The 24,191-nt window shown below is 37.8% G+C and overlaps 5 protein-coding genes across 9 annotated transcripts; 3 read left to right on the top strand and 2 right to left on the bottom strand.

The window, feature by feature from the left end:
* Positions 1-1,451: 1,451 nt before the first annotated feature.
* Positions 1,452-5,021, bottom strand: LOC103344519 (protein NRT1/ PTR FAMILY 4.5-like). 2 transcript variants are annotated; one of them, XM_008248114.3, is made up of 6 exons: positions 4,473-5,021; positions 4,292-4,379; positions 3,973-4,190; positions 3,471-3,887; positions 3,236-3,360; positions 1,452-2,789 (listed from the first exon to the last, which is right to left on the bottom strand). In XM_008248114.3, the coding sequence occupies exons 1-6, from the start codon at positions 4,473-4,475 to the stop codon at positions 1,880-1,882; spliced, it is 1,761 nt and encodes a 586-aa protein (XP_008246336.1). In that variant the 5' UTR covers positions 4,476-5,021; the 3' UTR covers positions 1,452-1,879. The 2 variants fall into 2 exon arrangements, with proteins under 2 accessions (XP_008246336.1, XP_088899442.1); XM_089043316.1 differs by having other exon boundaries at positions 4,492-4,560.
* Positions 5,022-7,458: 2,437 nt separating this feature from the next.
* Positions 7,459-11,832, top strand: LOC103344521 (5'-3' exonuclease family protein). 4 transcript variants are annotated; one of them, XM_008248115.3, is made up of 18 exons: positions 7,459-7,600; positions 7,693-7,809; positions 7,890-7,948; positions 8,122-8,181; positions 8,298-8,351; positions 8,441-8,489; positions 8,587-8,634; positions 8,753-8,818; positions 8,918-8,968; positions 9,206-9,325; positions 9,399-9,483; positions 9,599-9,680; positions 9,791-9,905; positions 10,005-10,061; positions 10,153-10,199; positions 10,287-10,341; positions 10,910-11,097; positions 11,453-11,593. In XM_008248115.3, exons 1-17 carry the CDS (start codon positions 7,589-7,591, stop codon positions 11,081-11,083), a joined length of 1,251 nt encoding a protein of 416 aa, XP_008246337.2. In that variant the 5' UTR covers positions 7,459-7,588; the 3' UTR covers positions 11,084-11,097; positions 11,453-11,593. The 4 variants fall into 4 exon arrangements, with proteins under 4 accessions (XP_008246337.2, XP_008246338.2, XP_088908382.1 ...); XM_089052253.1 differs by having other exon boundaries at positions 7,496-7,600; positions 7,890-7,997; XM_008248116.2 differs by lacking the exon at positions 10,910-11,097 and having other exon boundaries at positions 11,453-11,832.
* A 200-nt stretch (positions 11,833-12,032) lies between these two features.
* On the top strand, positions 12,033-14,007 carry LOC103344522 (Pentatricopeptide repeat (PPR) superfamily protein). The gene has a single exon (XM_008248117.3). The coding sequence runs from the start codon at positions 12,157-12,159 to the stop codon at positions 13,960-13,962; it is 1,806 nt and encodes a 601-aa protein (XP_008246339.2). The 5' UTR covers positions 12,033-12,156; the 3' UTR covers positions 13,963-14,007.
* A 2,177-nt stretch (positions 14,008-16,184) lies between these two features.
* LOC103344523 (germin-like protein subfamily 2 member 4) lies at positions 16,185-17,665 on the top strand. Its single transcript, XM_008248119.2, has 2 exons — positions 16,185-16,409; positions 16,907-17,665. The coding sequence occupies exons 1-2, from the start codon at positions 16,301-16,303 to the stop codon at positions 17,449-17,451; spliced, it is 654 nt and encodes a 217-aa protein (XP_008246341.2). The 5' UTR covers positions 16,185-16,300; the 3' UTR covers positions 17,452-17,665.
* Positions 17,666-18,289: 624 nt separating this feature from the next.
* On the bottom strand, positions 18,290-23,043 carry LOC103344524 (Glutamyl/glutaminyl-tRNA synthetase, class Ic). Its single transcript, XM_008248120.3, has 5 exons — positions 22,717-23,043; positions 22,377-22,618; positions 19,693-20,813; positions 19,035-19,499; positions 18,290-18,736 (listed from the first exon to the last, which is right to left on the bottom strand). Exons 1-5 carry the CDS (start codon positions 22,890-22,892, stop codon positions 18,518-18,520), a joined length of 2,223 nt encoding a protein of 740 aa, XP_008246342.2. The 5' UTR covers positions 22,893-23,043; the 3' UTR covers positions 18,290-18,517.
* Positions 23,044-24,191: the final 1,148 nt, after the last annotated feature.

Raw genomic sequence — 24,191 nt, 5'->3', positions numbered from 1 at the left:
GGTCTGGTTTAAGTAATATGGGGATAGTTTTGTTTAGTTCGAGGTGACCTTAATTTTATTCAAAACGCCATGTTATGTAATTGCTTAAATAGGAGGGAAGATGTTTGTTCCCTGTTGTAATTCTTTAATCTATTAATAAAGATAAAAATATAGAAAGGGCTTTTTTTAGCATAAGGGATCTAATTAAGATGAATGTTTTCGCGTTATAGATCTAAGGTGATTTGCTTTCCATATGAAAATGGTCAAAGTTAGCCTGATCCATCTCTTTCTCAATATAAAAACATACAGTGCTCAAATAAAATAATGTCAGGCATTTTTTTTGGCAAATTATAAACCATTAAATGTCTCCCCAATCACGTGTAAGAGACACAATAATTTATGATGAATCCAAGTTTATATAGAAAGAAGATAAAAACCATCGAATTAATGAAAAGAGGGGAGCCATGTGAGCTTGAGCTCTTGGTCCCATAATCACATGATGCATCTTTTGAAGCCTGCTTGATGGCAAAACAGCCCACCAAGCTCTGTCTCGCACTGCATATTTCTCAACCAAAAATCTGGGTCTGCTCTCTGCACTCCAAATTTTTTCTTTAGTTGGTATCCTATATTCTATACTGACCACACAAACAAAACCCATCATCCGAATCTAAGACAAATACACAAGAACTTTCACATATATGGCTAGGTCAGGTGATCAAGGTAGTGTGGTCAGTCCCTTATATTGGAGTCTAACTCTCCTTTTTATACATTAGAGTAGTTAAAATATCACTTTGATTTGTATTTTCTTTTATTATTTATCAATAAAACAATGTCAATTATATTATGGGTAATGAAATGCCTGCAGATTTTTAGCATGTACTTTTGTAGGGCATACAAAACGGGCACTGTCCTTGTCCTACTGTCTTAGTATTTCACTCTCAGAAAAGCTTCAATAATGGTCACTGCCCTACAAAGAAGAAAATAAGAAAAGTTTGGACTGTTTTGTTATCCCCACCAATAACACAACAACACATAAAAAAGTTATTCTATATGTCATTGCGTTATTAATTGAGGATAACAAAAAGTGTTATCCGATTACTTGAGACTTTCTAACTTGACCTCAAAGTTGCTTAATGCTTCCATGTGCCCTTCTCATGCTGACGCATGGTTGACCTAATAAAGCAGAAAGATGGAATTGTGAATTTAAAGTTTGGGTTTGGGTTGGAGAGCTTTTTATATATTGGGTATTTTGGGTCTCAACTTTTACAGGTGAAGGCATATCTTGTTTGGGCCAAGAAAGATTGAGCTCAGTTGATTTTGAGCCTGATAAATTCAGCTTCAGTGCACCAGCTCAGCCCAATTTCGACCAAATTTTGAAAGACATTTCATATTGAAAGGTCTTGGATTCGAGTCCTAGCTCCAAGACCTTTCTTAAAGGAGTAATTGCTACAAACAACTACACTAGTGAGTCATTTGCAGAACACTTCATTTCTTTATTTATAAAAAGAGAGTAGAAAACTTATTAAAATACATCTGTATTATACGGAGGGATTGATAAAATCCTCACAAGGCCCTTCTCAATCCTCAATCCACACATCCTTAAATTCACAGTTCAAAACATGTCAAGCCAGAAGTAGTGAGCAACTCAAAACCTATAAGCATCCCTATATAATATACCCCACTCATTCTCAGTCCCAAACCCAAAAACTATCTTACAATTACAAACACACACAAAAATAAGATCAAAGAGAGACTGAACCCAAAAATTAAAAATATAAAAATATAAGTTTAATTATCTCTAGTTCTTCTTCAACCTTTTCAGAGCTCAGTACCCTCATCAGCACATTGTTCTTCAGTGAGCTTCCTCCCCTTGGTTACTATATGCTTTCTTTTTTGGGCTTCATAAAGCTGTTACCTTTTCTTCTTTAGTCTTTATTACACTGTCTTGAGTACTTGGGCCACCATTGATAAGAGGGATCTGGTTCAAAGGCTTCAGCTGAATCTTAGAAGCAGGTTCATCTGTTTTGTACTTGTACCATGAAGCCCAGTAAAGATAGTTTGCAAAGTTGATGCAGCTAAGGATGGCCAAGAACCAGTAAAATAGGTGCACATTGTTTTTGTTGATGTCAATTCCATGCAGCCATCCTTGTTTGCTTGGAGCAATTCTTTTGGTCACAGCATTTATGACATCAACAAAGATGGAGCTCAAGAAATAACCAAATGCAAGTGACAGCCATGTGAATGAAGTGGAGAGAGATTTCATGCCTGCTGGTGCTTCCTTGTAGAAAAACTCTAGCAGTCCAACTAGAGTGAACATGTCAGCAATTCCAAAGATAGCATATTGGAAAGAAAGCCAAAAGAGACTTATGGGCTTTGTTATGTCCTTGTGGACTTGGTTTTTTCTCTTCACTTCAACAATGCCGGCTACAGCCATTGAAATTGCAGATAGGACTAGTCCAACACCGACGCGTTGAAGCTGCGTGATGCCTGAAGGATGGTTTGTGATCTTTCTAGCGAAAGGAACGAAGAAGAACTCATAGATTGGGATGAGAATGGACATGAAAAGGAGAGGGATGACAGGAATTGATGGCGCCGGAACCTCAAAAGAGCCCAAGTAGCGGTTCATGGCGTTCCCTTGTTGGACTGAGAATGTTTGGAGTTGTGCTAAACAAGTGTTCATTATGATGGTGCTGAACAGAATGGGCAACATTCTTGTTAGGACCTTGACTTCTTCCACTTGTGTTACTGTGCAAACCACCCATTGTTGGGGCTTGGTGTCTTTGCCAAGTATGGCTGCTTTGTCTAGAAACCTGTTCAAAATTAATAGGCAGTAATTAACTACCTCATCTCTGTGAAATTTTGTTGAGTACTGTAAGCTATAATGTGACAAGCATTTTTCAAAAGGTGAAGTGATCTGCTTAATTGGTACCCTTTGAAGTCAAAAACTTTGATTAAAAGCTTCCAAAAACTCCACATCATTTTCACCCCTCAAATCAGCAAACATATATCATGGTCAACAAGTCAACTTCAAAAGGGAAACCCTCCCACGTTAACAGAAACTGTGATGTCAACTTGTCATTGTATTATCAAGGTGCTTCTTGATTTTCTGTTTCTTTTTTGTTTGAATGTGAAACTTGAAGAATCTTGGCATGCCGTTTGGTGAGTCTTGTTTGAATATATTTGGCAGGCATGCAGGAATGTGAGTTTATTGGACACTATTGGTGAACTTTAAGCATGAATTAATGTAATATGTCACCTGAACTGATCAGTGTGTGCAATTTTTTCTTCAGAGTAATTTGACTCTTTTTCACTGATCTCATACAGTTCTTGAGGGCTCCCTGGCTGTGGTAAACGTCTATTTTTTATCGCAATGACGATAACCTGTGAAATCATTTAGACATCATAGGCGTGTCAGTAATTAAAAAAGTGTACTAATTATGTCTGCTCATGTAATTAGATTTGAGAGAGTTTGATTAGAAAGAAAGAGAGACCTGAACGATCCTTATGATGGGACTGTCTCCGGGGATTTGCAGGCGGTAGAAAGGCTTGCCAATAGCAAGCACAGCAAACCCGACAAAAGTTGCAATTGTTGAGATAAAGAAACCCCAATACCAAGCTACATTGGTGCTAACATACACAATGGCTGTGACACCAATAGTTGCTCCAAGTGTACTACTGAGCAGGAGCCCATTGAAAAATGTTGCAAGTGATTTCGCTTCCTCTTTCCGGTTAAACTGGTCTGCACCAAGTGCCGGCAGCGCTCCCCTCACACCACCTGATCCCAATGCTAGCAAACACAAGGATGCATAGAGCATAAAGGCCATACCACCTTCGACACAACTTGACTTGCAACCAGGTTTTGGGTGCAAATCCTTTGAATAAGCTTGAATTGTCATCAGCACCAAAGCCTATATGTTTAGGAAGTTTTATTAAAATTGGTGCCATAGGTAGAAGTAGAACTAGAAGAAGAATGACCAACTTTATTTTTGTTACCAGTATTTCGACTGCACCGAAAATCAGACATGTTGTGAACCTGCTCAAGTATGTATCAGAAATGAAGCCGCCGATGAGGGAGAGCAAGAAAGTTGATCCCATGAAGTTTGTGAGAGTGTTGGCAGAGTGTGCCAGATCAAATTTCATCACAAACATAAAGTAGAGGACCATGCTCACCATGTTTGCCACAAACCCCATGTTGTCCAATGCCAGCAAGACTACATGAACAAGAAGAAAGAAGCAAAATGTAAGAAAACATGTGAATCGAATATAACAAAACAACCTGATAGTATGCTGTGAATGGTTCATGGTTGCTTACCAAAAATGAAGCTGGAAGCAGTAAATCCTCCTTTCTTTTTGTCCATTGGGCGGAGGGAGCTGTAGCTTGCCTTGGCATTCTCTTCTCCCTGTTGTAGACAGCATTATGAAACACATGAACAAGAGTATAACAAAAACAAACGCACACAAGCAGAGAAGATGGATTAAGTGTTTTGACTTACCATGGTTGAAACTTGAAACTTGAGGAGAATAAAGTTGTGAGAATATGTTTTCGGCACAAGAGGCCTTGAACATATAGCCTGCAAAGAGGCCTAGTATTTAACGTTTAAGGCATCAGATTGTTCGCCTTATTGTTCTCTCTCTCAGTTCATGTCTCTGTCTCTCTGCCTCTCTGTCTCTTTCTGTCTCTCTCTGTCATAGTGTGTCCCTCAATTGGAGGAATGCAACTTGGAATTTCTATATTTATTTTTTGTTTGTGAATTTTTGTCCATTTCATTTCAAGAACATGTCATGTTTTACTAGGTATATTTAAATGTCTAGTTTATCTTCATTTTTAACCATAATTATTATCAGTAGTCAACAAACTGCCAGTGGCATTCATATGTTATGCCAAAATTACTGCTCTGTCAAATACTTTCTACTAGGATATTTATCTCTGTTTTTATTTTCTTTCTTATCAAGCACATTTAAATCAAGCAAATAAAAAGCATTCCATTTGCAATTTCACCCATTTTCCCATAAGAAAGAAGATCTCACTAAAGCAAATACATAAGCAGGAGGAGAAGAGGGCCAAAAGTATATTGCAGAAAATCTTAATAAAGCAAATGCATTGAACACATTCCATTATAATAACTTGATGGTGTTTTTGCATGATCGTGATTAGTAATTGGTCAAGTCTGAATGTTGTTGTCAGTGCAGCAATCATTTAACAAATAACAAGTCTATTTTGTTAGGGCAATCCCAACCATGTAAAGGAGACTCTGGGACCAAGCTTGAAGCATCTCTTCCCCAGTTGAAAAAGTTTAAAGGGAGCACATGAAATGAACCCTCCTATGCATTTTTCCAAATGTACTTTTTGAGTTGACAGAACAGCTCAAAAGGATATTTCATCATGTTTTCTGGATCCTCATTAATTATTTTGTTTGATTATCTCTCATTAGCATGCCCAAAACTTTATGCAGATCCACTTGCAGATTTCCTTTTCTTAAGTCTTTGCAGTTTCAAAATCAGCCTGATAATAACTATGCATTATTCATCAAATCACAGAAATCATTATCCAATAACAGACTGATATTTGGCATACTTTGGTAATTTCACACTTGCCGTGACGGATGAAGCAAGGTTTCAAATTGGTACCATCGATCTTATATTCTAATTGGTACCATAAGATATGATTTATTAGTTATCAAGACAGAAAGATTATCCAAAGTTCATGAAATAAAATATATTTTTATAATTCTTTCTGGGTCCTGCAGTTCCTGCTCCCATACTTGATACTTCCCACCTGTTTGCTAGAGTTTGAAGAGATGGAAGACTACCAAATGGGCCTCAACACATGTGTAGAAAGAGACCTCAACTTGTCTAAAAGCTTAAACCTTTAGGTCTTGGGTCCATCCATAAATGTATATATTAATTCATCCAAAATTTCTATGTTCACTTTTTCATCCAGAAATACTTTAATAAGTTGCTGCCAAGCAAGATGAAAATGTCATTTGATAAAGCACTTAAAAGAGACTTTAGAAGAAATGATAAAATTCTTTGGGTGGCCATACAACTAACTAGTTATGTCTTGAAGAGGGAAAAAAAATCACCCGAATGGATGCATTGTCAAGAAAAAAAAATCTCTGTTCAATCAATTAGGTGAAGTTCAATCAATTAGAAAAGAAAGGTTGAGGTGAAGTTCAATCCATTAGGACCAAAGAAAGGTTCAATTAATTGATGTCACTTTCAACTTTAGTGGGGCAAAGATTGATTATTAGGCTCCAAACAAGGAAAGGAAAGATAACTTTATTTGGTGGGCACCTTGAGCATTGAGGCTTGAACTTTGCTTCAAGGAAATTGCTGAAACAAAAGGCAGTCACAACAAAGATTGCTGATGCTTCCACATCACAAGAACTCTGTGCATTGCATTGCATTGTCCATCAATATTCTGTTCCATAATTACAGCTAAGGGATTGCCCCACCTCCCATTCCATTTCCATCATCTTCCCTTATCTCCATTCCTCTTTCATTTCTATATGCCTTTTTCCAAAGTTGTTTCATGCTCCACCTTCTCCTCTGCCTTCCCTTCTTTTACTTGAAGATTTTACTGTCAGCTACAGCCTGTTTGCCTGCTGCAGCTTTTGGTTGGTTTGGTGCACATTTGTTATTTGTCATGGGCTTATGGCAAGTACATGTTTTGTCAGATTTTATCTGTTAAGGTTCATGTTCTTTTTCACTGCCAAAAAAGAAAAAGAAAATCATGTTCATTTCAATTGTTTAATTATGTACTAGCTCTCCGCACGATCCATTATCTGATTTTTCTTTTAATTTTAAAAAATATAAAAAAGTGTAAATTTACCATATTATCCTAATTTAATTAATAATTTCAATTCTTAATGTTTGCATTAACTAAGAGCATTTTTTAGTATTTTGAATGTTTTACCATTCTCTACCTTTTGCTTTATATATACTACCTCTCCACACGTGCTTCCTCGCTTGACAGAGGCTTTTAAAAAAAAAAATTTAATTTATTTTAGAATTAAAAAAGATAATGGGTAGTTGTGTTCCATAAAAATAGGATTCATTATCTAATTTTTCTTTTAATTTTAATTTTTTTAAATATGAAAAAGTGTGAATTTACCATATTATCTTCATTTAATTAATAATTTTAATTCTTAATGTTTGGATTAACCAATGGTATTTTATGATATTTTGAATGTTTCACCATTCTCTGCCTTTTGCTTTATTTGCTTTATATATATAAATTTCATAAATAAGCCTGGGCCTTGTGTGGTTCATGTAAAAGCTAAAATTACAGCCCATGATCCTAAATCAATCTCAAAACAGTTCCAAGTTTCAGGGCCCAAATATAATTGGCTAACCAATGCACACTTTGGTAAGCCCAAAATCCAAAAAAGAAAAAAAAGAAGAAGTAATCTTTGTGCGTGTGCATGGTGCACCCACCCTATGTTACACGTGTACGCTGTCCTGTGTGTAAGACAAACACTTCACTTGGGACTTTGGGACTTTGGCCTTTGGGAGTAAGGCGGGAAGCAGTTTCATCCCTAACCTCTAGCCAAAAAGCCTTTTCTTTTCTCTCTGCATTTTACTCTTTTTCTCTCTCTTAGCTACTGTAATGGGTATAAAGGTACAATTTTTTTCAGCACTCTTCTCCAATTTATGCTGGGATTTATTAGCTACTTTTTAAAAAATAAAAATGATTGTGGATGGGTGTGTTAGGGTTTAACGAAGCTGTTGGCGGACAATGCCCCAAAGGCCATGAAAGAGCAGAAATTCGAGAGCTACTTTGGCCGAAAGATTGCCATTGATGCTAGCATGAGCATCTACCAGTTTCTTGTATGTACCGCCCCTTTATCTGTATGTATTTTGTTTAAAGAAGCTCAATTTTGATGTGGGTTGTGTGTCGAATTGTGTAGATTGTTGTGGGAAGAAGTGGGACTGAGATGCTCACTAATGAGGCTGGTGAAGTTACTAGGTACCCTTTACTAAAGTTCTTCGCTTTCAGTGACATAAGGCGCCTTTTCGTGAGTTTGTGTTTAGATAAAGTTTGATTATATTTTGTTTTGGTAGTTTTCTTAAGTAGGTTTTGCTAAGAACCTTTTCTTTTTCGAATAATGACATGGGTTTTATTTGTCGGGTTCATTGTAGTCATCTGCAAGGCATGTTTTCCCGGACCATTAGGCTTCTGGAAGCTGGAATTAAGCCACTGTAATTTGTTTCTTTACCCTGAGTTTTGTTTTTGTTAGTCTTGACATTGCCCTTCATGTTGAACTATCCAACGAAAAAGCTAGCATAACAAGTGTCTTTCCAAAATTTGTTTTCAGCTATGTTTTTGACGGGAAGCCTCCAGATTTGAAGAAACAAGAGCTGGCAAAACGGTAGCTATTGTATTTCCTAATTCCTTAACCATGGTTACTGATCAATGCATTTGTCCAATAATTTTTGTCATACTGAACTTGTTATGCAGTTACTCAAAGAGAGCAGATGCTACTGAAGATTTGGCAGCAGCAGTGGAGGTATGTGTATCATGTTTCTGATCTTTTGATTGGTAATTTTAAGAAACTGTAAATTGCATTTCACGCCTGCTTTTTTCTTGTCATTGATTGCTTGCAGGTTGGCAATAAGGAAGACATTGAGAAGTATAGTAAACGGACAGTAAAGGTGGGTTCATTACCTGTGTTCTTTCTTACTATCCACTATCATAATTACCGTCACGGCACTTAATATCTGTTACATGAGAAATAGAAGGTTTGAGGTCATGTGCCACTTGTCTTGACAGGTGACAAAGCAGCACAATGACGACTGCAAAAGACTTTTAAGGCTCATGGGTGTGCCTGTAATTGAGGTGGGACTTCTTATATTTTAAGTAAGCTGCTGCATATGTGAATTTCAGTGCGAAAACAGAGATTAATGTTTGTAGTAAATAATGCTTTGATTTTCACAGGCTCCCTCAGAAGCAGAAGCACAGTGCGCTGCACTTTGCAAATCAGGAAAGGCAAGTGATCAGCTCGTTATTAGTTTTTAAGGAATCTTACAAGAACGAACTTTATTTTAGAGTTTCATTTCTTATGTTTCTACAGAATTTGGGCGGATCCTATTTTTGCAGAAAGGCTTCATGCCAAGGGGGACTTATGCCATCAAATTTTCTTGAACTAATAGGATAATTTTTTTTCCATGGCCCCAATATGTTCTTAGCGATATGCACTAATAATTAACCTTTTATGTATTATAGGTTTATGCTGTGGCCTCTGAAGACATGGATTCCCTAACATTTGGAGCTCCTAGGTTTCTTCGTCATTTAATGGATCCTAGCTCAAGAAAAATCCCAGTCATGGAATTCGAAGTTGCCAAGGTTCTTACAACTTTGAAGACTGTCACGAGGGCCTAATATTTAATTCACTGTTCTAAGGATGATCTTGTTTCAGGTTTTGGAGGAGCTAAATCTAACTATGGATCAATTCATTGACTTGTGCATTCTTTCCGGCTGCGATTATTGTGACAGTATCCGAGGTATATTGGATTTTTAAATTTAGTTTGTGACCTCATTTTCTGTGATATATGATACTCGTTTTTGTAGTTGGCTTGAAATTGTAGTATTCAGTACCTTATGAATTTGTCCTTACAGGGATTGGAGGACAGACAGCTTTGAAGCTCATCCGTCAACATGGCTCCATAGAGAATATACTGGAGAACATAAACAAAGAGAGGTTTCTCTTTAGGGTTTTCAGCTTAAATAGACTCAATGCATTAATATGATTTTGCACTATTAGGAACTTTGGGAAAGTAATTCTACATCTTTTTTTTTTTTAATCTTCAGGTACCAAATACCAGAGGATTGGCCATATCAAGAGGCTCGGAGGCTTTTTAAGGAACCAGTTGCATTAAGTGATGAAGAGCAACTTGAGATTAAATGGAGTGCTCCAGATGAAGAAGTAAATACGTTCGAAGTTGAAAATTGTTATATCATATGCATCATCCCTGTTTTGACTCTTTCATGTCAAAGTACCTAAATTGACTTCTCAATTTTACAGGGACTGATTTCCTTTCTGGTGAATGAAAATGGATTCAACAGTGACAGAGTAACAAAGGTGTGCTCCTACTCATCAAGATTACAGGCTTTCCCTAAGATCATGTTGCTTCTATTTCAGTATCTTCTAAGCTTTATTCTCTGTTGATTAGGCAATAGAAAAAATTAAAGCAGCCAAGAACAAGTCGTCACAGGGCAGGTAAGTGATTCTAGGATGAATAGATATGAATTCATGAATTCCTTTATTTATTGGGCTTTAATCCATTGTTCATGTTGTCATTTACAGACTAGAATCCTTTTTCAAACCAACCGCTAACCCATCTGTACCCATTAAACGGAAGGTATGGTTCTGTTAAGCATTTTAGCCTTCAATCTTTCTTCTCACTGTGTCTATATTCGGGATTAGAGGTAGACAACACTCTTCTGCGTTCTTACACTGGTTCTGTATTATGCGCAAGATGCGACTTCTAGTTCTGGCTGCATCAAGATGCCGTAGATTGTTAATTCTTCATTATCATATCTTGGCCTGCATTAATTGGTTATATCATTTTTCTTTAGTGTACTTTTCTTTGTGTTTTATTTGATCCTTAAGAGTTCTTTCTTGGTCTTACTCATCATTGCTATGTACTTACAAGTGGTCTTCCCTGGCACATTTTATTGAATTGCTGAAATGGGGAATCTTGTAAGGCTGCAAGCAATTTGCATGTGTTGAAAGTTTTAATAAATTTTGTGATGTCCATCTGATCACTGCTTGTTGGTTTGAATCTTTAAACCCCCTTTGCACATTACACATTCCCTCTCTTCAATTTTGATACCTATTTCTGTCAGATTGCCTTTTCCTCCCTAACTCATGAAAGGAACAAAGGGACCCAACAGGTTGTTGTAATTTCTTGCTACATTGAATGACAGGAAACAAATTGTGTGCTTAAATCTCCCAAACCAGCAATCAAGCATAAGATGTTCTCTCTGCAAGATTGTAATTCATTCAGGCCCACTGTCAGTGGCAGTATAAGTCTGACAATTCTTGGTTTAGGCTTGAAGCACTCCACGCCATTAACCAGAGGTGTCTGTTTTGGCGCATGAAGCTGAAAACCTTGGTGAAGCTTCGGAGACAATCTATGCTTATGCCTATCTCCTTTAATTTATATCATATCATCAGTATAATGGGAAAATGAATTGTTGCTATCAAGTTTTTCCACAACCAAAAATGCCCAACTTTATGAAAACGAAGCTTCTACATTGAATATTTCAGTTTTGCTTTGTCTTAGATGGTTCTTTTGTCACAAATGCACTTGACATGTCCAACAAAAACCCATAGACTATTAGAAAAGGTGGTGTGTTGGTTGAGGTTGAGAACTGTAAAGCTTTCATCTTAAACTGTGTAGCAAGAAACTATTCAATCTGAGCATTTATGGTTTTGTTTTTCTAATATTCCGTTTATCCTTGTGACAGGAAACACCACAGAACACTGCCAAAGAACCTGCTAACAAAAAGCCAAAAGCTGGTGGTGGTAGAAAGAAGAAATAGTCAAATTTGCATTATAACTTCAAACCAGACAAGTTGAGCGAATTGCATTTTGATCAGTTGAACTGACTCGCGACGGATTAGCACAGTTCCGGTTTCTTATGTTAGGATTGCAAGATTTTAGGTTGATTTCTGGAGCATGTTTGATGTGAAATTTTGGGTATATGCTTCTATTCAAACTACTTACTGTTTAAATTCAATTTTCAAATGAAAGGAAAATGTATGCCAGTCTACTCTACTTGAAGTATTGTTATATGGCTTTGCTTCCTGGATAACAAGTTAATGACAAATTTGGAATGTCCATGTAATTAGAACTGTCTTTTTTTAGTGGTAGCTGCTGTTTACCAGTCGAGTATGGCCGGAAAGCCATTAAAGTAGGCTTTTTTCTTCATATTTTTAGTTGAAATGCAACATAAAATAGACGTCAAATGCTCAAACCAGTTTATCAAGCCGTAAAGACGTACTGTAACCAAGGATCTTCACTCTTGTTAACCAGAAAGGCTCTGGTAAGCATACAAGCTCAAAAAATTAAAAGCTCTGATTAAAAAAAAAATACAATATACAACAAAAAGCTTGACTATTCTTAAAACATTACACACTCACACCCAAACCCAAAACGGAGTCGATTGACAATGTGCCATGCCATGCTACCATCACAGCCTTTACCAAACGACGTTTTCCAAGCATCAAAAACCAAAGCCATCCTTGCCCTCTTGCAAGGATGCAACAGCCTCATAAAGCTCAAAAAAATTCATGCCCACGTCATCACCAACGGTCTTCAACACCAACCCGCCATTTCAAACAAACTGCTCAACTTCTGTGCTGTTTCAGTCTCGGGCTGCTTAGCCTACGCTCAGCTTCTCTTCCATCATCACATACAAAACCCACAAACCCAAGACTGGAATTCCATGATCAGAGGCTTTTCCCAAAGCCCATCTCCTCTTCAAGCCATTTTTTACTACAATCACATGCTTTCCTCTGCTTCTGATTCTTGTCCTGACACCTTCACTTTCTCGTTTGTGCTCAAGGCTTGCGTGAAAGTTAAGGCCCAGACCAAGTGCAAAGAGGTTCATGGAGCCATGGTTCGCTACGGTTATGAGAACGACGTTGTTATTTGCACCAATCTTATAAGATCATATGCTTGTAATGGTTCGATTGATACTGCACAGAGGGTTTTCGATAATATGCCTGAAAGAGACTTAGTTTCTTGGAACTCTATGATTTCATGTTACTCTCAAAAGGGTCTTCACCACGAGGCCTTGAGAACGTATAATCTTATGAGAAAAGAAAATGTGGGTCTTGATGGTTTTACTCTTGTTGGCTTGCTATCTTCTTGTGCTCACTTGGGTGCGTTGAATACAGGAGTTACAGTGCATAGAATAGCTCGTGAAAAGGGGCTTGTGGGAAATGTTTATGTTGGGAATGCGCTTATAGATATGTATGCCAAATGTGGCAACTTGGATAGTGCTCTTAGTGTCTTTGAGAGGATGCAGAATCGTGATGTTTTTACATGGAACTCCATGATTGTTGGGTATGGAGTACATGGTCGTGGGGACGAATCAATCTCTTTTTTTGGACAGATGCTGATGGCAGGAGTGCAGCCAAATTCCATCACATTTCTTGGTTTGTTATGTGGATGCAGTCACCAAGGCTTGGTAGAGAAGGGTGTTGAGTACTTCAACGTGATGAGCTCCAAGTTCAATATTAAACCTGGAATCAAACATTATGGGTGCCTGGTGGATCTTTTTGGCAGAGCTGGGATGCTCGAAAAGGCGCTTCAAGTTATTAAAACTTCGCGTGCTCAGGACGATCCAGTCCTATGGCGGACTCTGCTTGGCTCTTGCAAGATTCATAAAAATGTAGAAATGGGAGAAATTGCTATGAGGAATCTAATCCAGCTAGGGTCATCAAATGCAGGGGACTACATACTTCTTGCTACGATTTATTTTAGAGAAAAAGATGCAGATGGTGTTGCAAGGATGAGAAAATTGATTAAAACCCAGGGAGTGAAAACCACTCCTGGTTGGAGCTGGATTGAAGTTGGTGATCAGGTTCACAAGTTTGTTGTGGATGACAAGTCACATCCAGATGCTAATGAAATTTATCAAAAGCTGAGGGTTGTTGTTCATCAAGCTGCTCTGCATGGTTATGTGCAAGAGGGATCTCTTATCACAGTGTCTGAATTTACCTCCACAGACACAGATTGCTTGGAAACTTCCAGTTCATGTCACAGTGAGAAGCTGGCAATTGCTTTTGGCCTCGCAAGAACCCCAGAAGGAACATCTTTACGAATAGTAAAGAACCTCAGAGTTTGTAGAGATTGCCATTCATTCACAAAATTCGTTTCCCAAGCATTCAATAGAGAAATAGTTGTCAGGGATCGAGTTCGGTTTCATCACTTCAAGGGTGGATTATGTTCATGTAAAGATTATTGGTGACTTATTATCCAAGTGATTTGAATAAAAACAACTGAGCATTATAAATCCAGTCTTCAAGTTCTAGATTTCAAGCAAGTGGAAATTAACACATCAATGTGTATTTCTTTTTAATGAACAAGTAAAAGATGCCTTTTGTGTTTCTTCCTGAAGAAAGGTTCCAATCGTCATCCTTATCCAGTTCGATTGAGTGTTGGATTGTCAACTCTTTCATAATAGCAATGGCAATTAACTATTGGCTTGCATATTTAAATTCCTTTTATTTTTTTAATTAAAACAGAATGACTCACAATATCAAATGCAGCATGCAACATGATTGTCCTCTTCATAACTTTTCAACATGGTGTTTGGTTCTGGATTTCCTCTGTCTCAGCCTGCCATTTACGCATTTGGAAATTTCCAATATACCATCACATTATGTCGGTCGCTTTCAAGAAACCCAACTAATCATTCTTAAAGCCAATGACATCTAGCTGTTTGCCAAACACATAAGTTCCAATAAATAGTGCAAACCATTAGTTACAGTCTACGTAGTCCTTGAGAATATGATTGTTGAACTTTGGAGATGGAGACCCTCCAACCATGGGGAGCTGGTTGCAGTTATGAACCTATTTCAAACAGTGTAACAGATGACAGAAAAGCCATTGTGGGAAGCAACCTCCAAAAGAGGACAAAAAGTGAGAAGAAATAAATAGAGAACGGCTAAAGGAAGGAAGTCTAATTAAAAGAGTTTGTGTGACCCTACTGGGAGTAGGTTAATTGGGTTGGAGGATGGATAGAGTCAGTCTTAGCTTTGCATACGTTCTAACAACTCAACCAAACAACAATGGCAACCTTTCACATGAAAGGAATTTGTTTATTTTGTAACTTTCTTTAAAATAAAAAGGGTTGGAGCTATGTCATTTGATCTATTTTATCCTTTGCAAACGCTTAGCATTTTATCATATATTAAAAAAAAAAAAACTTGAGATACAAATAATTAAGACCCTATGGATTGTCCTATTTCCTTGGTGAATTATGGACCATATTCGTGATTCCCCTATGCATGTTTTTTCTTTTGCATCCTTGGGGTATTTCCAAAACTTGCTATTATCATAATGTGTTTTTAATTGTAACAACTTATATTGGTAAGCAGTTGTTAAGATTAAGAAGTAATAATGGGAAAAATTAATGAGCTTTTAACTTAAAAATATGAATGATTGATTGAACGTAGTCACAGAGTTTGATATATGCTGTTTGAAAATTGAAAGAAGTTGATGAATGTAACTACCATGTATATTAGAAGCCAACATGAACAGTAAGACTATCCAATCCAATTATATGGAGTAATTAACGAAAGTAATTAACTTCTTTGTAAATTATACAACGAGTATGACCATCCGGATTGCTCGATTTGCTTTACATATTGGTGCTTCTGTCACTTGGTTTGAAGAGCCACCAGATTTTATTTTAGATGTTTTGTTTGAGGATTGTAAAATATAGTTTTTACGTGTATGATCATAGGGGGGCGGGACTGCTCTATCGGAGGCAAGATTCCTTCTCCCTTTCGTGGTTGAGAGAGTAGGCTATAATGTAGTCCGACGACCATATGTTCATTTGGTGTAGAGTACTCGCCTAATCCTCTAAGACATAGTCCGATTTTTATACTTGTTTTCACTCATCATCAATAAAATTACCATCGCCTTTGTCTCAAAAAAAGAAAAGAAAAGAATAGTACAACCTAATCACAACTCATGAAGAATAAAACTATCCAATTACCAATAAACTATTGAACAAATTTTTTGTTTAAATGTGAAAGTGAGTGATGCTTCTCATGGGGTCCAAAATCCCATTGCGTATAGAAAACAGAGTGCATAAAGATAGAGCCATAGAATTGGACAGTCGTGTTGGGAAGAATCGTACCTACTACCTAGCATTTCATTTTAAATTACAATTAATTAAGCATTAAAATAAGATTAATCATAAACAAAAATCAAGATAAAATAAAGTAAGAAATCCATGTGTGGCAGATCCGCTGGACGCGCAAATGGCCGCAAATGAGGTCAACGCTCCCGAAACAGAGAGAGAAGGATCAACCAAAGCCAAGAGGAGGAATGTGTGTGGTGATGACTTTGCTTTGGGTGTAAAGAAAAGAAGGCATGCCCCATGCTTTAATTTCACTCACAAAACACACAACAAATATTTTTACCAGCAAAACAAGAATATTTCCCATCAAGCTTTCAACCTTCAACTACCTCCGCTATAAATACTCAGCCTACCTCTCCCTTCCTATTCATTCACACACCATTTTCTGTACATTTGATCCTCTTGACTAGTTTGCCTTTCTTTCTAAGCAGCAACAATGGCGGCTCTCTTGGCACTATTTGTTGTGGCTTTTGCCATGGTCTTTGGCAACTCTGCTGCTGATCCTGACTTGCTTCAAGACATTTGTGTCGCCGACCTCACTGCGGGTACACTTCTTCTTCTTCAACCCTCATCTTTGTTTCAAATAGTTCAGTATTATAGTGCTAAAAGTGAACACCAAAAACCATGGAAAAAGGATTGAGCATCCCACCTTTTTTTTTCTTTTTCTCCTCTATTATTAGAAGTGGACCCTGTTCATCCTTTTTCTTTTCCCTTTAGTAACTGTTTGTGGAGCTTCAAGTTGAATGATTTGTGGAAAGATTGTTTGACGTTTCTTTAGATTATAATTGCTGCAACTTGCAGCTGTGTCAATATTCTAGCCGGCTATGCTTACCCATTGTTTAATTAAATTTTGTTGTTTTAGCTTACTTTTCTCTTTTCACTTTAATGTTTTTAAGCTTAGTAATCATGAGCTCATTAGCAAACTGAGCTAATAAAGCACCTGAAACTGATTAAAAAAACCCAATTCATGTTTTCTAGAAATTAAGTAAAAAATTTAGTGGAAGTTTTGCTTGATCCTAAGTGAATTGTGATGAATAAACAGGGGTGAAAGTCAATGGGTTCGTCTGTAAGGACGCAGCAAATGCAACAGCAGAGGACTTCTTCACCGCTGGGCTAGCCAAACCAGGCCTCACCAACAACACCTTTGGCTCACTGGTGACTGCAGCCAATGTGCTCAAAGTCCCAGGCCTCAACACTCTCGGAGTCTCACTGGCTCGAATCGACTATGCCCCCGGTGGCATTAACCCACCTCACACTCACCCTAGAGCTACAGAAATTGTCTTTGTGCTTGAAGGTGAATTGGACGTTGGGTTTATAACCACAGCAAACAAGCTCATCTCCAAGACCATCAAGAAAGGTGAAGTCTTTGTGTTCCCAAAAGGGTTGGTTCACTTCCAGAAGAACAATGGGAAAGTGCCTGCTGCTGTGATAGCTGGATTTAACTCTCAGCTGCAGGGCACCGCGAACATTGCTCTCACATTGTTCGCCGCCACACCGGAAGTGCCGGATCACGTCTTGACCCAGACATTCCGGGTCGGCACCAAGGACATTGAGAAAATCAAGTCAAGGCTCGCTCCCAAGGCCTAGAGGCTTTTAATTTCCCTGTGTTTTGTGTTTGTTTTACAATTTGATGGGAATGTGCCATAGTTCATATTCATAAGACGGCATCGTATTTTCTTTCTTTCATAGTCCAAATTTGTTTGCACGGTGTAGTTGATCCGGTGGTTCCTGCAAAATTGTTTTGTTGTAATTGTGTTTTTGTTATTATGGTGGTTCCTAATAATACACTTGTCTTTAAACAGCTGCACTGACTAGCTACCTAATTTGAAATGATACCCTCCCTAAGTCTTGGTTCATTTTGGTCCACCTTCTTATCAGAAATTCACCAACCTTTTTGTGGATTTTTTCGAAGTTCTATTCTGTTCTCATTCTTCTAGCATGCAAATACTAGTCCTCTCCGTAAAAAATGAACTTTTTTGGAAAATGAAATTATGCCAAAATAATTGTTACTTATTAAGGATATCCAAGCACTAAGCTAATGAGAAGTTTTTGTATGTTCCGGGTAAGACACACCAACCCCAAAAATAATTGAAAAGCCCATCCAGTTCAAAATATTTCAGCCAAATGATTATGAAACAAGAAAGAAAAGAAAACATGTTGCTTCTGCTCTGCTACTCGGGTTTCTTTTCCACTGGAATAGACCAGAAATCCGGCAGTGAAGCATGGGCATATTTATTTTGTATTAACGTTTAAATAAAGGTATGGTATAAAGTAAACAATATTCGCATTCATCTTTATCCAAGTCCTTGTCTTTTGGCAGAATATCAAAATCACTGCAACGTGGTTGCCAATTCAAACACAATATAAAACAAGTTGAGGCTCATCCATCAATGTTTTGCATCCATACACACCTTAAGATCCAGTATGAGCGGCAAAAGTCTCGTTTCATATAACAATTACAAAACATTATAAATACAAGACTAGTATAACTCAAAGGCCAAAAGCCCTGTTTTGATTCGTCAAAGTTTTAGATTAAGGTTCTATCATTCCATAATAATATGAAGTTTTCAGTCAAAAATGAAATCAACAATCAGTAATGCAGTTAAACATGTCTGAAATGGGAAGTAGAAACACACTAAAAAACAGAAAGTTTTCACTTGAATCCGGTCTGCTGCCTGCCGTCGGGGATTGCGAATAGAACGATTGGCTTTGAAGACCTAATGTAGGGAACATCACATCTGTAATAACCTTTCCTCTCAAGCTGCAATATATCCCCTCGCTTGATATTTCGCATGTTGGAGTCCCCAAGGGCTGCAGTCTCCTTTTCTGTACAGGGGTTAAGTACATCAAGGAAATCTTCTCCTTCCTCAACCTGTAATCATAAGTTACAAAACACGAACAGTAACAACAGAATCAGCTCACCATGGATAAGCAACAAATCACTTTACACAAAACTATCACATTTGCATGAGTCAAGGTTCATATGGTTGTTAGTCGAGATATTTTGCTAACCCCAACCCTACAAGTTCCCTATCCATCCTTATGAAAAGAAAATCCAAGGTATTGTACAATCCACAGATTAATAACTTCCAATATATTTTAGATTCATACATTATTAATACATAAAATGCTAAAATATGATAATTTTACAGTCGTTGAGTGGAACAAACCTTCTTCTTTGTGATCAGGTAGTCAAACTCCATCAAACACAGCTTAACTAGTTCATCTGTTTGGGGTAGCCACGTAAGCTTCAATTTCGTCGTCTTGACGGACCCCTCAAGATTCAAAACCCCTGTGAGTTTGAGGTTTCCATCTTGGTCTTTCTCAATCCCTTTGACAATGGCATTCCCCCAATCCATCAAGGTCACTTCCTCATCTACCTTGATGGACTCTGCATCAGCAGACTCTAGCCATATCGTCCTTGTGTATGTTGTCGCCTTCTCTCCAGCACCTTCATACTTCTTGTGCCTGGGAATGATGCGAACAAAAGGTTTCTCAGGGCCATTAATCAGCGTCAACAACACTCGACGCTCTTCAACGATCGCAGTATGTCTTGGACATACTGGATCAATTATCTTCTTATTAATGGTCCAGAGTTTGTCCCATTCCATGAGATTGAGATTCCTTGAAGCTCCCTAAAACATGAGTATAAAAATCAGTTATGAAATTAAAACATTCAAAAGAGTGGACATTGTATACAAATAAACTAGTACCAAGTATGGAAAAACAATTGGTGTAAGGACATAAGAAGCAGCAGGAAGGCATTATATGTTAGGCATAGATCATAACTGCTTTCGTGCATCGTATTAAAACAGACTAGTGTCTTACCTGCTCAAGAATGAATTGTATTAAAGCTTCAACTTTAAGACCTCTGCGCACAATTCCTTGAACAGTTGGAAAACGAGGATCATCCCATCCATTAACCTTCTCATTTTGAACGAACCACAAAAGCTTGCGCTTGCTGAGAAGTGTATAAACCATGTTCAACCTACTAAATTCATATATATGCACTTTTCGCAGTCCCATATCCTCTTGAATTCGATAGTACTGAGCATTGCGGTCGTGATACTCACTAGATCGAAGTGCATGGGTAATACCTTCTATAGAATCAACAAAGGGACACGCAAAATCATAAGTTGGGTATATCTTGTACTTGGATCCAATCCTATGATGTGGCATTGGATTGCAACGATAATAAACTGGATCCCGAAGAGATTTGTTTGGATCCTGCATATCCAGCTTCCCACGGACACAGCACTGCAGACCCCTATCAGAACCAGCAATCATTTCTTTCCATAGTTTTAGATTCTCCTCTACGCTGTTGTTTCTGCATTTTGATTCAATGCCATCCATCCTTTCCTTCTGCATCTCCTCACGTGGTGTGTCATCAACATATGCTTTACCCTGGCGAATCAAATTCTCAGCCATTTCCATCAACTGAGGGAAGTAATCTGAAGTATAGGTAACTGTTTCATACTTGATGCCCAAAGTCTCAATATCCTTGAGAAGATTGTCCACAAACTCATTGCTCTCTTTCGCAGGATTTGTATCATCAAATCGCACAATAAGCTGACCCTGATACCTTTGAGCAAAATACTGATTCAACAAAGCTGCTTTTGAGTGCCCAATGTGAAGAAAGCCACTGGGTTCGGGTGCAAATCTCAGTCGAACCTTTCCCATCTCAGCTTCTGGCAGATCTACTTCAAATGTTGATCTGCTTCCTGCTTTACCTTTCTCAGATACATCTCCATTTACACTCTTTGATTCCTGATTGGCTTGAGTGCCTTTTGATTTAGTTTCTGTTGGCTTTCCCAAGCCTCTCTTGCCAACGAAGGTAGCTGTGACTTCATTCAGGGCATCACCATATTCCGCTAATAGCGAATTGAACCACCGAGAAAGGTTTTGGTACTTTTTTGACTTCCTCAAACTTTCCCATCTTTGCCCAGTTCCTGCAAAGCATAGATTTTAATTAAGCATATAAAAAAGAATTCAGTTACAAATTCACTATTAGAAAACTCGATATTAAGTACTGAGAACAGCCAAAAGATGAATGACTGTTACTACTTAGAGAACAATGGGTACAAATGGGATCATCAGTACGTTCTAGCAAGTTGGCATTCAGATTTCTGTCTCAAATCAACTTAATTGAATTTCAGTCTCTTTTTTTTTTGTGGTGGGAATTGAATTTATCAGACTTTTTTGATTAAATGGAGAACATGTAATCAGTTACAAATTCTTATCCAAAAAAAATATTATCAGTTACAAATATTATCTGACACAAACTCAGACAAATGACTGGTGGGACTCTCTATGCCTCCGCACTCATATCGAATTATGAGAACAAATAAAATAAAACTCATTTTCCAACAGTATAACTTACTACTACTGAGGCTTTGACGACATGTATAAAACTTTTCCCCCAAAATTTCAATTTTTGAAATCTAAAAATCCCTCTCTTTTTAAGCTTTAATACTCGTATTCAGCCACAAATGATATGGTCTTCCATTCCGTTTTGTTCTTTTTAATAGCGATCTGCCTTGCTGTTGTCAATTGATCAAACAAACATGGGTGATTGGTAAGATTTGGTTCTATTTCACCCACTTTTCTTCAACCTACTCTGTTTTGACATTATTATTTTTATATGCAATCCTTACAAACTGATTTTTGAACTATAGGAACTGTGGTCGATTCCTAGGCCTAAAGATTGCTTACAGAACAGAAGAATGGTTGTTCAAGTTCAAGGTTAAACCTCTGGGTTTCTTCTGTTCCTAAGAAAACAAAAAACAAAATAAAAAAATTATGTGTGATTCATCCACGGGATTGCTTAGTGAGAATGGTTTTTTGTTGAAATGTAACCATGTTACGAATCCTATTGTATACTTGGACATCACAAATTGAAAGGCAAAAAATTGATTCAAAGCAAAAAGAAGAAACCACTGGACAACACTTATTATTGGATACTTGGACATCACAAATTGAAAAACTTAATGAATTCAAATCAAAAGGAAGAAACCGCTGCACAGCACCAACTATTACTAAGTGTGAAAGTTTTTAAAAAAAATATCTAAATGCATTTGGAGACTGATATATCAATTGCTAAAAAGAAAATTATAAAGAGGCAGTTAAACTTACGAGATATTAAAAGAAAATAATAAAGGGACTGATCACTCAAATATATTATTTATCTATTTTGTATAATCGGATGGAATGATGACTCAAATGGTCTCTTTAGAGCAATACCCACCCCAAGCTAGGACACTGTTAAGTTAATGGTGGCTGCATAGTTGCTATTGCTTAAAGGGGGCTATTAATTGTATCTAAAATTAACAATAGACACAAATTCAAAGCAGTAGCTAGTCTTTGTTTTATAGTAGTGTATGAATGTTTACATAAAGAAATCCCAGTAATCCATAGTTTGAGACCTATCCTTCAATTTCTAATTCTTCACATAACCATGGCAAATAAACATAAGAATTAAAGAGGTAAAGAGAGTGAGAGAAGCAAAGCAATACCTGCAAGACCTGACCAGATTGCTATATCGGCAATGGAAAAAGAGTGATCAACGAAAAAAGTTCCGCTTCCCAAATAGTCATCCAAATGTTTGCATGCATTCTCAAACGCAGCACCCTGTGAAAGCACAGGCGCGTACTCAAGCCACTCATCAATCTGAGCAGCTTGGATTGCATTCTCCCCATACAAGTTAGCAATTCGACCGATATATCGCAGAAGCACAAAAGTTCCATGTAATTTCAACCTAAAACGAAGGACGAAGAAATACATTCAACCAAGCTTGAAAACAAAGACCAATACAAACAAATCAATAGCACAATAAAAATAGGGATTAGGGTTTACCCATCGGAGAAGTGCAAAAGATGAGGAGAATCAGCGGATAGCGAGTTGTCGGTGGGGAGAGAAATTCCGGCGAGCTTGGCTGCCACGAGCACCGAGAGCGGAGGGCTCTCGGCGGGGAACGAAAGCACCTTAATCTCACTCAAAATCGTTTCCCTATCTCTTTCCATTAAAGCCATCTCACTTGGAGCTCTAGTTGGAGAAGGCGAAGCAAGAGAGACGAGAAAGTTCTAGTTTCTGAATGCGATTTGTGCAAGAAGGAATGGCTCTGTATTTACAGGGTCTGAACCCAGTTTTCCTGTTTTGTTTCAATTTCCGGGAAGTATTTTCCTAATATAAATAGGAAAACCTAAAGCGAAGTCCTTTTTGGTTGAGGAAGAAGCCTTTTACCTTCTGATTGGGCCTTAATTGAATAGTAATTAGTTAGACACAGAAATACAATATTGGGTTTCTAACATTGGGCCCAGTTGTTGTCAACTACCCAAATCAAAACTGTAATTCATGTAAATACCTAGGGTCATAATAGGAAATTACGAAAACTTACGATTGCCTTCTTTTATATCGGCTTGAGCATCTCCAGTGCAGGACTTGGCCCGGGGGAAAGGCTGCCCGACGCAGCCCGAGACAGCTCAGGCAGGCCCGTGAGCTTTGGTGGCGGGTCCCATGAGCGAGAAGCCCAAGGGCAAGTCTTGCCGGCCGATTGGTGGCGTCGTGGCGTCCACGCCGACGCCAAAGACACGGTAATTCAAATTTTTATTGTTGGCGCGTGAATTACACGCGCCAACGTAAAAAATTTGAGTTCCGTCGGCGTGACGCCACGACGTCGACCATCGAGGCGGGTGCCACGTGGCGCGACGGGGACTCTCCGATGGATTTTTCCAGAAATCCGACGGTCCTCGTTTTGGCTAAAAATTGCAAAAAATCGAAAAAATCTGAAATTTTTTAAAAAATATCCAAAAATTCTGTATTTTTTCTCTATAAATACCTAACCATTTTATTTACTTTCCACACTAAAATCTTCATACAATTTCTTCTCCATCCCATATTTTTTACTCTTTACTCACATTATTCACTTTCCACACCAATTCTTCATACAAACTTTTCTCCTTCCAATTTTTTTGTTCATCTCCACTCACATTTTTCACTTCCACACCAATTCTCCATACAAACTCTTCTCCTTCCAATATTTTTTACTCTCTTTCTACTACTTTCCATTTGTATAAAAAAAAACAAATGGCATCTTCTATTGAAGTCGGAGGCTCGTGGTCAACGAATGAAGATATTGCGTTGTGTCAATCTTGGGTGAACATTAGTCATGACCCTATCACGGGTAATGAGATGAAGTTTCATCACATGTGGAGCAAAATTCATGGAGAATTTTGTCAAAGATCGGGTTCTATTCGGACCGAAATGGCGTTGTCTAGTAGATGAAAACTTCTTAATAAAGAGTTAGGGAAATGGAGAAATACCTTGACAAA

Source organism: Prunus mume, linkage group LG1, assembly GCF_029339155.1.
Source record: "Prunus mume cultivar Tortuosa linkage group LG1, ASM2933915v1, whole genome shotgun sequence".
NCBI classification, from domain to species: Eukaryota; Viridiplantae; Streptophyta; class Magnoliopsida; order Rosales; family Rosaceae; genus Prunus; species Prunus mume.
This window is presented reverse-complemented; position numbering and strand designations above follow the sequence as displayed.